The 13,078-nt window shown below is 44.0% G+C and overlaps 1 protein-coding gene across 1 annotated transcript in view; it reads left to right on the top strand.

Moving 5' to 3' along the window:
- The first annotated feature begins 2,048 nt into the window (after nt 1–2,048).
- DEUP1 (deuterosome assembly protein 1) overlaps nt 2,049–13,078 on the top strand; it is a 68,981-nt gene continuing 57,951 nt past the window's right edge. The window contains exons 1-2 of the mRNA XM_063127150.1: nt 2,049–2,089; nt 10,942–11,113. Coding sequence (XP_062983220.1) covers nt 2,049–2,089; nt 10,942–11,113 — 213 coding nt within the window. The remainder of the gene's footprint in view (nt 2,090–10,941; nt 11,114–13,078) is intronic.

Raw genomic sequence — 13,078 nt, 5'->3', positions numbered from 1 at the left:
GAAAAATAAGCCACACTGCATGGTTAACAAGCCATCCTGTAGGAAACACGCTGCATTCAGACAACACCATGGTACAACTTCAGATAACATGTTGTTTGAACATAGTCACTTTGTGGTTTTTTAGCGTTTCCTCAAAACTTGTAGCCTGAGGAAGGACTTGTCTCTTAGTAAACTTGGAGGGGAGGGGATTTTCCATTGAAAACAATGGGAAGATTGGGCCCCAAATCTTTTAAGATCCTAGCAACACCCCTGCTCCCAAATAAGTGCCCATAGGACAGCGGTCTTAATTCTGAGTAAACATTCATTGGATTGCACTGCCTGGTTGCAACGCAATGCACACTTACCTTGTAGTAAACCCTGTTGAAGTCAATGAGACTTACTTCTGAGTAAATAGGCATAGGATTATGCAGTAAAGGTGTACAGAGACTGTGTAAGTGTGGAGGTTAGAGTGTCAGACTAGGACTGGGGAGACCCAGGTTTGGATCTCCAGTCAGCCCAGAAAGCTTCCTTGATGATCTTATGCCAGTCATGCTTAGCCTAACCCTGCCTGATAAAGTTGTTGTGAGGATAAAAAGGATGGGTGTGTTGGTTGAAGAAGTATATATGTCACCTTCAGCTTTGGGATATCAATGTAATAAAATATAAGAAAACACTAACCAATAGACACAGCTGGATAGTTTGTAAATGATATAGTAACAAATAGCCTGTTATTTAACTTGTTGGTTGTTTTATTATGGTTTTAATTTTTGTGAACCGCCCAGAGAGCTTCAGCTATTGGGCGGTATAAAAATGTAATAAATAAATAGGGGAAGCTGGATAGCGTACAATAATTACACGTATTGTTAGGTCCATTGCAGCCTTCTTCAACCCGCCAGATGTGTTGGACTACAACTCCCATCATCCCCTAGCCAGCTATGATTATGGGAGTTGCAGTCCAATACATCTGGAGGAAAACAGGTTGGGGAAAGCTTGTAAGTATTGAAAAATAGCACAGGAAGTTTGTGATGTGTAGGAATAACCGTCAAACAGAGGTGGAGAAATCTGTGGGACGCCCCCTGCTCAGCACCCCCACCCGCTCCTCAAGTTGAGGCCCGGCCTCGCCTAGCAAGCGCCCTTCTTCCAGGCCTCCCCGTTCCCCTGGCAACGGGAGAAGCCTGCAGGCCCCTCCTGCAACCGCCGCCCGGCCAATGCGGGTGGGGATGAGGAAAGGCGGTAGTCGCGGCGGGAGGGCTGGGGGGTGACCGGGCTGGCAGGCTCCTCCCCTGCCGGAGTGAGCAGAGTCGCCGCGTGCAACGGCTGGGGAGAAGAGCCCACCCAGGTAACCCCCTTGCCCTTCACCTCTTCTTCCATGCCTCGTTTCAAAAAGGAGAGGCTCCGGGGCTCACGCCTTCCTGGAAGGCTCTCGCAATGCTCTGAATCTCAGGTGTGTGGGGGTGCTGGCAGCAGTTCATCAGTTGTGAGACAGTCTTCAAGAGAAAGGGACCTCTGCTTATGCTCAGAGGCCCTCTTTCTCCATTCTCCCCCCCCCCCGCACGCATTTCTTCCACCCCTCTTTTTGCACATTCTCTAGAGCAGAACACTGAGAGCATCTGGAGAAAGCCACTCTACCTATACTCAGAGACACTCTTCCCCCTCACATGCTTCAGAGCAGTGTACTGAATGTGTCTGGGGAAATCCTCTCTGCTTAGGCTCAGAGGCCCTCTTTCTCCATTCTCCCCCCCCCCCGGCACGCATTTCTTCCACCCCTCTTTTTGCACATTCTCTAGAGCAGAGCACTGAGAGCATCTGGAGAAAGCCACTCTATCTATACTCAGAGACACTCTTCCCCCTCACATGCTTCAGAGCAGTGTACTGAATGTGTCTGGGGAAATCCTCTCTGCCTATGCTCAGAGGCACTCTTCCCCCCTTTTTGTGCATGCTCCAGAGCAGAATATTGAAAGAGTTTGCAAACAGCCCCTCTGAATATGCCTCTGCTTTTAATTATGGGTCTTCTGTACAATGTTTCTCTCCCCCCCCCCTTCATTTTAATAGACTGGATAAAAGTTAAAATGGAGAAGAAGCTAGAGGTGCTGCAGGAACAAATGACTAGGTAGGTTGATGATCAATAATCTTTTGGCAGTTCTTGATATGTGTGCATGTTAATTAAGATGTAGAACATAGATCCTTACATTTCAGGATGGCAAAGTTCTTTGGTCTTTCACCTTTGCTGCCTTGGTTCTGTCATAAAGAACTCCTAGCCTGGACCACTTAGGGAGCTGCTGTCTAGAGCAGAAATGGACTGTTTCTGCTTTCTCAGGGGACTTCTGCTTTATTCTTTGGTGAGTGGATTGGGAGCCAGAAGAATATTTTACCATGCAACCAAGTGCCCTCTCAGTTTATCAGGTTTTGTAACAAAGTCGGCAACATGCAGCACAAAGAACTTTGCTGCATAAAGTAGATGCATTTAGGTGATATAAGGTCACCTGTTGGGAGATGGTGTGTGGATGTCCTTCACAAAAGATCCCAAGGAGTGGATGTTCTTCACAAAAGATTCCCTCAAGAGGGAAACTAGCAGTTTTTCTTTCCCATACCCTAACATGCATCAGACAGCAATACAATAGAACTAAGAGAGTGAACTATAAATCTGGAAGTCCCAGTTAGAATCTCACTTGGTGGCTTTGGGCAAGCTATTCTCTCTCAGCTTCACGCCCACCCCTTCAATATGGGGAACAATAATACCAGCTTACCTTAACAGGGTTGTTGAAAGGATTACAGCTGGATAATGCATGCGAAGCCACTTGTCAGCACTATACAAATATTAAATTTTATTATTAAAATTTTATATGAAATACATGAGCTGTTCCATTGCTTCTCTGAATGTTTATTTGCAATGGCATTACAATCAAAATCTGAAAAGATCTCTCAACATTTTTGAATACAATTCTTTGACAAGTAAAACTGGGAGGAGGAAGGTGGAAATTTGACCATACATTGATTGAAATTATTTATTTATTTAAAACATTTATATCCCGCCCTATATCATTAAGATCTCAGAGCAGCGTACAGATAAAAACATACAGTATAAAACAATAAATATACACAGTTAAAAACAAATTAAACCATGATCCAAGTTAAAACATTAAAAGCAGTTAAAACAATGTGCCAGTGAGTTTAACCATCAAAGTCTTTGTTAAAAAGCCATGTTTTTACCTGGCGTCAAAATAAAATCAATGGTTTATGTTTCATAATTTATGAAAATTCTGTTTTCAGGGACCAGATAAAATTGCTTTGTAGGTCAGATTTGGCTCGCTGGCCTCTTGTTGGCCATCCTTGGTCTAGACTCAAGCAGTGGTAGGAACCACTGGTCCTCCAAATGTTGGACTCCAGCTCCCATCAGCCCTAGCCACCATGGCCAGTAGACAGGGATTTTGGGAGTTGTAGTTCCAACAACTTCTTAAGGAAGTTATACAAGTTCTCCACATTTGGTCTAGACCCTCAAATTTATGGAGTATGCAGTATAGCTAAATGTTAGTCTCTTTCCTAACAGTTTTTCTTCTTACAGCCTATACTCAAGCTCCTACCAACTCCAGCAAGTAGCCTGTAGAGAGTGTTGGATGGTTAGGGAGAACATATTGTTGTTATCTAGCAACTAATGTCGGTTTACTAGCCAGAATCTTAAACTATGGTTTGTTCCTGGTTTTGATCCTGATTAGTAAACCAATACCAAACCGGGGGGGGGGCACCCCCTATTTCAGATGTAATGGGGAACTCTGGTTTTAACAGACCACGACTGAAGTACTGGAGCTGGCACCTGAAGGGTGAAGGCAAGAGAGGAGCACAATGGTTTACCACTTATTCCCAATTTGCTAGGTCATAGTTTAACAAGTCAGGATTGTTATATCCAAAGGGTTCAATGGGGATTACTCCCAGATAAATTGTGCAAAGGATCGCAGCCATAGTATTATGAAATACTTTCCTGAAGAAGTTACCATACATTACCTCATTCTTACACCAGCCCTGTAAGACTCTTATCATATTATAGATTTGGGGTGGGGCACTGAGGTTGGGAGCTAACGGTTTGCCTTTAAACCCTCCATGTGTTTATGGTTGAGCTGAGATTTGAGCTGGCTCTTAGCCTATGCTTTCAGCCATGACTGTTCTGGTAACTACAGTCGCCAGTGACCATTCAATTTATTCCACTTTTCTCTAAATAGGATGCAATATTGGAAAATCTCTCTGTAGACTAAGCATGAAGGTTGGATAAAATCAAATATGCAGAGCTATATTGATTACTCTAAACTGTGGGTTTTTTCGTGATCTGAAATCTTATTAACCTCAGTGGCATTGCATATCCTTAACTGTGAGAAAAACTAAATAGGAACAAAGGAGAAAAGAATGTGAAATAGCCTTATGTATATACCCTACGCAGCCCCCTAGGATTGTGGGAGATTCTAGAGATTTAGAAAGAAAGTATATTGTGCCACTGTTACAAATAGATAACTGAAATAAATCTGTTAGCTGTAGCCACCATGTTTCACACAGATCAGTTTAAGATTTCAATTGTTAGGCAAACCATGAAGCAGTAATGTGACTGACTGCTTTTAATAAAGTGTGCATCCTTAATTGACCCACAGTTCTTGTTGAAATTACTTTTCAGGCCTGGTCAGAGCAGGAGAGACTTCTGTTTAAAACCTTTGGCATGTATAACCTTCCTAATTAGGAAATGTTATGATCTGGAAATTGCACTGTAAAACTCTCACCCTCTGTCAAAAGAATCCTATTGAGAAGAATTTTTTTTAATCATCACCTAATTAGAGTACTTCAGAAGCCCTAATGTAAATGGAATAAGATTAGTGTATCATAAAGAAGATATTTGCTGATGCCCAAGAATTAAAAACGGGGGGGGGGAAATCACAATTCTATAGAGGTGAAGCCACTGACCTACTTAAGGTTTCTTTTTCTTTTTTTAAAAAATGGAAATGTTTGTAGCTGTACAATCCTATGTTTGTTTACGCAGAAGTAAATCCTACTCAGAAGTAAGTCCTGATCTGGGTGAAATTTACTCCCACGTAAATAGGACCACTGTCTTATAGTAATATAGTCCAATTAGAGGCCTAAAGTCAAGGATTTGGCTGATGATTTGCAAATTAATCTGTGCAAACAGCATTCCTGATCTTTGCAGCTCCAGATCATGCGCAGTTCACCTCTTTGCCTATTCTCTCTCCCAGTTTCCCTTCCTCACATGGACACTTCCTGTTGGCTTCCTCCTAAGAATTTAGAAAGCTGCCTTTTATCCAGCCATACTAGTCCATCTAGCCCAGTATTGTCTATTCTGACTGGTAGTGGCTGTCCTGGCATCAGACAGAGATCGTTTACATCACCTGCTACCTGGTCCTTTTTTTAACTGAAGATGCCAAAGACTACATGTGGGACCTTTGGTGCAAAGCACATGATCTACCACTGAGCTATGATTTCCTCTGATTCCTCTGTACCACTCTCCTTTCCTAGCTACTCCAGATTTCTTTGTCCTGCTACATCCTCCTTTCCTAAGACTTTACTTCTTCTGTGCACCACTTTTCCTGGACCCTTCTGCCTGCCCTGTCCCTACTCCCTCTAAAGTTGTTTCCAGATGAGGGAGGCTTTTCTGTGCTTCATTCACACAAGTGTATGTGGGATCCAGATGTTGCCGTCTTTATTCGTGACCATCCTATGTTTTCTTACTGCTTCTTCCATCTCTTTCCTTAACACAAGGGGGTAAAGACAGAACAGCTGCAAAATGCCTTCTTATTGCTAGCAATGGGAGCCTTCCCTCTGTAAGCACCCTATGACCTGAGCAGCTCAACCAAGGACAGCCAGAGCTCTTTCTGCCTGCGTTGCCTCTCTTTAACAATAGGATAGCTTAGCCAATCTCTACCAGAAGATTCAGCACCACCACCAATTCTCTTGATACATAACAAATAACATATTTGCCTATTCCTCCCTAACCTGCTCTAAGAAAATAAGAAGTCATGCTAAATTAGACCAATGGTCCATCCAGTCCAGCCCTCCATTCTCACAGTGGCCAACCAGCTGTTGAACAGAAACCCACAGATGCAACAGCACCCTCCCACCCATGTTCCCTTGTAACTGGCGTACATAGGCTTACTGCCTCTGATACTGATGGTAGCCATCAAGACTAGTAGCCATTGATAGCCTTCTCCTTCAGGAATTTATCCAACTTCCTTTTAATGCCATCCAAGGGGCTATCTTGATGCCACTGAGATGGCGCCATGCTCCCCCCAAACCCCGCACTTTTGCTCCTCCGGGATTGCACCAGATAATCCCCACGCTAAGGAGTAAGCATGGCGTTTACAGCAGTCATCCACACCCTCCCACTTCCCTCCCTGAGACAAGAAAAGAGACAAGAAAAGGCATAGGGTGAGAAGGAGGTAGCAGCAGCTTGGGGAAAGAAAATAGTTTATTTGAGGAGGTGGCTGCAGCTCAGGGGAAGAAAATAATTTATTTTCCTAAACTCTTCTCCTCACAGCAAAGCAGCGCGGGGTGTTCCGGCGGCCATTCCCTTCACCAGCAGAGGGTGACCAATCAGGGGTCATCATCTGCTGGGAATGCCCCCGGAGCAGCTCCTGAGCAACCACAGACCTGTAGAAGTGCTGGGCTGCCCTCGCTCTGGCTGGTAAAGTCGGGGTAAGTCCAGTGTGGCTTTGAATCTGCAGCTGCATCACCTAACCGACGCCACGCAGATTCGGAGTCACCCCGGGACAAAGAAGCCGTAAAAAAAGCCCCCAAATTGGTAGCCAACACTACGTCTTTTGGTAGCTCTAGCTCCATAAGAACATATTACTCTAGCTCATAAGAACTCATTGTCCAAATCCAAAAGCTGAACAAGTACAAATAGAAAGACAAGTTATGTCACTGATGTAGAAACTGGTGCAACAAATCATGCCCATCTTCAGCTCTGCCCATGGATTAGTTTTCTTCCTTAAAAAAATTACTCCTCCAAGGCCACAGAAGTAGGATAGTTTTAGCAACTAACCTTTTTCCCCTGGGAAGGGTTATTTCCTTCTTTTTTTCTTTCCTTCTTTAGCATACTTGGCTGCTTTAATTCATTTCCTTTAGCAATTTTGTGCTGTCAGATTTTCACAGCAGGTCATGGCTGTGCACAGCTTGCCATCTGACCTGGTGTGCAAACAGAGCCCCGCTGTGGCTGTTGAAAGCATAATTCAGGAGCACTGAGGAAAAGATGCCAAAAGGAGAGTTGGTGCAAGGACACACAGCCCTGTTTCATTCTGCTTTTAATTGCAGAGCTCTCAGACGGACGGTGTCAGGCCTATTAATCGGGAGGTGCAGTCAAGGCACAAGGCTGATTGCCAGCATGCAGCAGGCTGAGGAAGGGGACGTTGGCTGGGCAAGCAGAGAAGCGGTTGGGTACTTGTAAGCTGGCAAACGGCTTGGTCTCTTCTCTAAAGGCAAATTGTTCAAGCCAGCGTTGGAGACTTTACAGGGACAGGTGAAATCTCATTGGCTGTGTGGCACCTAACAGTCTCTTGGTCAGCAAGCCTCAGTGTTTCCTTCTGGTTTTCTGCAGTAGTGGCACCCAAGGGCTCTGGGTAACAGTAGACTACAGACTCTCCCTCCCAGCAAGCTGCTATAGTGATGCAAAGAATAGGGGTCTTTAAATTTATTGATTACATTGTTATCCTGCTGTTTCTTCAAGGAACTCAGTGTGGCATATATGGTTTTTCCCTCTGCCTGTTTCATCCTGACAGCAACCCTGTGAGGGGGATAGCAGCTAACTATATTAGCAGGCTAAAATTTGTTTGTAGCAGGCTAAAACTTGTTTGTTCCAGCAGGCCTTTGGAGAATAATCTGTCCCTCCATCTATGTTAATTGACTTATAATTTAGTTGTGTATTTTAAACATTTTTTTTTCCTTTTTTCCTTTTCAATGTATGTTTTAAACTTTGTAAGGCCGCCTTGAGGCCCAATATTGGGCAAAAGGCGGGATACAAATAATAATAATAATAATAATAATAATAATAAAAAAATAGCCTTTCCGAGAGATCATCAGCTTTCTCCAAGGACTTCGGGTACATATTGATCTGGTTCCTATTTAATGAGAAGTCACGGTGGTTGAATTTCCTGCGGAGAGTTTCGTTGCAGTGGTTGCTGCCATTTTGAATATTCAAGCCACAGTCGGGGCAGGCCGTAATTTGTTATTATGTGCAAACCCAGCGAGGGTGGGTTATTGGAGTGTTTATCAAGCCACCCAGAACCCATGGGCTGTTTTAGGGTTGCGTGTGAGTTGTTAAGCACCCCAACAACCCACCCTAGTTAGGTTCACATGTAGCAACAAGCTACAGTGTGCCCCCACCTCACCTTGAACGTTCAAAATGGCCAGCACAACAAGACGCTCCCTGGAGAAATTCACCTACAGTGGATCCTCATTACATATGAATCGGGCCATAGACTGAGTTACCATGATTGACAGACCGTTAACAAGCCACGGTGTCTTGTCAGCTACACTGCACGTGCTGGTTTCATGCCAGGGGAATTGGCATAATTCCCCTTGCAGCGTGGCTTGTCATGCCGTACCCACGGCAACAAGCCAACCAGGCCATCTATGAAAGAAAAATAATGGGATCTTTCACATTAAAACTTCAATGGTAAACATTATTTCTGAACTAAATGGGGGAAAGGTTACTTTAAACCTACACCACAGAAGGGGAGATTAGTTTTAATTTTGAAAAATATTAATTTGTGGTTAGAATTTCTTTTCTTTTTCTACTATTAGGCATCCCGTACATAAATAATAATTTAAGTTCTCCTGCATGTCAGATGTTTCTTTCCCCTTTCCCCTCAGTGGACTGGTCTGTTGGCATCTTGAAGAGTATGTCAATAGCTGCAAAATGTGTGTCAATAGCTGCAAAATGTGTGTCAATAGCTGCAAAATGTATGTCAATAGCTGCAAAATGTATGTCAATGGTTGCAAAATTTGTTGCCTCAAGAGCTGCATCTAAGCCGAAGATGAAGTACAAAGATGATCATATATGAATGTAAGTGTATATACGTGAAAAGTGCCTTCCCTTCAAGTAATGACAGGAGTCCAGCAATGTGGGGATGGGGAGGTGGTTGGGTGGCGAGTTCCTTGTTTGGAGAGGCACTTGTTCCCCACCCCCACTAATGCTGCCCCTACAAATAACTTCAGTTTATTGGCCGTCATACAGCCCACCACTGCCTACAGGCACTGGCACAGCCTCACCTGATTCAGATAGAATGGAGTGATAGAGCCGGGTGTCATCCGCATATTGGTGCCACCAGGCTCCAAATCCCCAGATGACACCGCCAGTGATTTCATATAGATGTTAAATAGCATGGGAGACGTGGTGCAATTTTGGAAGAACCCACAACATAGCTGCCTGGAGCTGAGCAGAAGACTCCCAGTGCTACTCTCTGGTAACAGCCCCGTACTTAAGAGCAGAACCCCTGTAATATAGTGCCTCTTACTCCCACCCCACTGAACATTCTGTCTATCTGTAGAACAGACCATTTTGTCTATTCTATTGTAATTCCTGCTTCCTTTTATTATGTTGATGTAGTTTTGGTGTCTGTTGTATAATGTATTGTTTGTATTAGACTTGTATGCCATCCTAGTATCCACAACAATGAAGGACAGTTTTAAAATACTAATGCTAATAATAACAAGTGGCCGAAGGCTAAGAACATAAGAAGTGCCGTGCTGGATCAGACCGAGGGTCCAGCTAGTTTAGCACAGTGGTCAACCAGCTGTTGACCAGGGCCCAACAAAGCAGGACATGGTGCAACAGCACCTTCCAACCCATGTTCCCCAGCAACTGGTGCACACAGTGCATACTGGAAGTTCATGACTGAGTGGCAATTTGAACCTAGCTCTTCCCAGTCCTAGTCCAACTGTCTCTCTTTGCCCCTTTGTTTGTGAAACTGCTATTTGCTGGAAATAGCAGCCGGTGGGGAGATGATTTTCAGTGGGAAAATGGCACTGGGGGAAGGGGTTAAATCCTCTCTCTTGTATCGCAGTCTTGAATGGGATCAGGATCCCTCATGGCTGCTTTTGGTTTAAAAAAAAAATGAGGAGGGGAATCCCAAGTGTGGGATTCAAGGATGTATTTAAGGTAATACCTTTTTTATCCTATGGCACTTCTAGAGTCCCTGGTTTAAAACCCCTGGTGCCGCAGATGCAGATCCATCAAGCATCCAGCAGATCCATATTCTACTATACCTATGGAGAAATGAGAAGAGACGAAGACCCAGTACACATAACATTAAACTTTAGTTTGGTTTAACGTTGGTTTGTTGACTAAGCCAGGATCCATCTCGCAGATATTGTTTTAAAAGACAGCTATCATTTCCTTTATGGCCCTTTGTTGTTGTCATCACCCCAATGCCTTTGTGAATACCCAGCTGGCATCCCAAAGCCAGAGGGCTGGAAAGGCATTGCAACGTCTCCAGCTTTCTTACCATTGGCCAACTGCAGAAATAGGTCTGGGAAAGTGAATGCTTGGCAGAGCCAGCGCTGTCATGAGCCATCATGACCAAAGTGGCTCAGGCAGTGGATCAGTAAGGGGGCGTAGATTGTGTCCCCCAATCCTACACCCACAGGGCTGCCCATAGCTGATTCCACTGCCAACCAGTCAGTTGTGGACTAAATCTCCCAGCATTCCTGGCCATTGGCCATGCAGGGTGGGGCTAAAGGGAGTTGAAATCCAAGAAGGTACCAGATTGGGGAAGCCTAGTTCAGTTAAACCATGGTTTAGCATTACATCTGAACTGGGCAAAAGAAACTTAAGAAAAAACATTCAAATAAGTGATCCAATTACGCTGAAGTAAAAGTTAAACTTGTTTTAGAAAAATGTCATGACCTAGATAAAAACATTTTTCTTTGCTCTATACTTTTTTTTTTAAAAAAAATGAATGAACTTGTTTTCAGATCTGTGCCTTGTGATGCTGAGCTTCAAGAACTAATGCATCAAATTGATATAATGGTAAACAACAGGAAACTAGAATGGGAAAAGAAGATGCAAATATTAGAAGCAAGAATGAATATTCGGGATCAGGAATTAGCAAGTGCCCAAAACAAGTTAGATCAGAAAGGCCAAGAGGTATGGTATACAAATCTCTTTTGATGATACAGCATTGAATTGACGGAGCTACTTAATAGTTTGCTTTATGAATATACTCATTCAGTACACATATCAAAGGCCACAATCCAGTACCCAATAATGCATTCAGTTTATTCCCCTGGAACCTGTATGCATGATGAGATCAGAATCAAGTGCCTGGCTCTTGTGCGTTCTCCATATGTGTAGAACGTAATTTCTCAACTGGTAGATACAATTATTTGAAGGTGGGATCTCCCCAGCTATGCAATGCAGTTCATGTCTGAATCCAGTGATATGCCTGAGATCAGCTCCGTGCATAGAGTGTTGGGTGGGAGGAATTATGTGGAGCAGCGTGTTTCATGTGCATATCTTCCTGTTCCCAGCATTTTGTCACTCTCTAATGTTACCAAAACCCAGGACAGAAGCAGGCTTTATTTTCAGTGCCTTGGGTCACCAAAGATGTCCTCGCATGCACTTGGGGACACTTGCAGTGAGGGCAGAACTAATGGTCTGGCCCTTACTGACTGGAATCCTGGAGAGGATCCACTCAGTTTTGGGGGGAATCTTTGGGTGCTTCCAGAGATCCTGCTCCTAGTGATACCAATCAAAATAGATTGTGCAGCTACTCCATCTTTTCTTCTTTAACGGATTTCCTGCAATAAGAAAAATGTTGGAAGATGTGGTGGGAAAACACGGGAGGGTTATTAGTGGATAACAGTATTCTCTCCCCCACCCCCCTCCAAAATTCTGTGAATGAGGCCAGGGCCTTATCTGGAAGCACTCTTCCTGATGCAGTTGCCAGATATTGTTCTGCCTTTCCCCACACTTCTTCTATTCCTTTTGAGAACTCAGAAATATGACTTTTTTGAAGGAACAGCAGCGCACTCTCTGCAGGTGAACACTGCTTTTAAATTTCTCTTTGAAGACAAATTCACTTTCCCATTGATGTTCTGCAGAAAATCTGACATCACATGGAATAACAGTTCCTTTTCAAGCAGGAGACAGGACGCCGGTCTCCTGCTTGAAATGGAAGCCTCTCCAGCTGACATACCTGCTGCCTCCCATGCAGCTTTGCCATCTGGGAAGGGCTCCATATAAAGTAACAGTCTCCAGTAAAGAACATCAGCAGAATGTTCTGAATTAGAAGGAAGGGGGATAGTTGTCCCCTTCCTCCCAGGAAGGACTGCATTTGGGGTGCATGCACCCTCAGAGCCTTAAGAGAGACATCTCTTAAGATCTTCCTTGTGCATTATATAGCCATGTATTATTTGAGGATTTGATTTGCATATAGCTGGTGCCTGCAAACATTGGCTTTAAGTCCAGAACTTTGTGGGCACACTTAGGGCCAAACTACAGGCTCCATCACACCAGCGTTGTAGCCCGCTGTCAATGTGGGTTGTGTGCAAAGGACTCAGATGACGTCGTCCATGTCTTGCCCTGACCTCACTTCCCCCCTGCCCCTTAGCACTGTTTTTTGGCGCAGGGAAAGTCTGGTTCTTCCGGTAAATCAAAAGGACAACGTGCTACCCTCAACTTGTATTTTCATCCATCGTTTTCAATCTGATGTTCTGTGGGCGTGTTTTCAAGGGGCGTAGAGGGGCATGCCTTTTCTCCAGCGGGCATTTTCACCTTAAAAGAAATGTGGAAAATGCAACCTCCTTGCTGCGCCCTCTTTTTTAAAGATAAAGAGATCAAAATTGACACAGTGTTAGCTCTTAAGGAGGGCTTTCAGCATGCCAAGTTTGAATCAGACTGGGTCATCCTTTGATTTTTTAAATGATTTTTTAAATCCCCCCCAAACCCTTTTCCTGGCAGTGTACAAGATCGAAGGATCAATCTTCCATGTCTTTGATTATGTGAAGCTGTGCATCTTCAAGTTCATAAACTACAGATCTGCTGGTTCACTTACTCAGAAGTAAATCCCATTGATTTCAACTGCATTTACATCCTGCTCATACTAATGCA

Source organism: Elgaria multicarinata, chromosome 5 (genome assembly GCF_023053635.1).
Source record: "Elgaria multicarinata webbii isolate HBS135686 ecotype San Diego chromosome 5, rElgMul1.1.pri, whole genome shotgun sequence".
NCBI classification, from domain to species: Eukaryota; Metazoa; Chordata; class Lepidosauria; order Squamata; family Anguidae; genus Elgaria; species Elgaria multicarinata.
The sequence above is the reverse complement of the archived record's forward strand: the minus strand, read 5'-3'. Positions and strand labels throughout refer to the sequence as shown.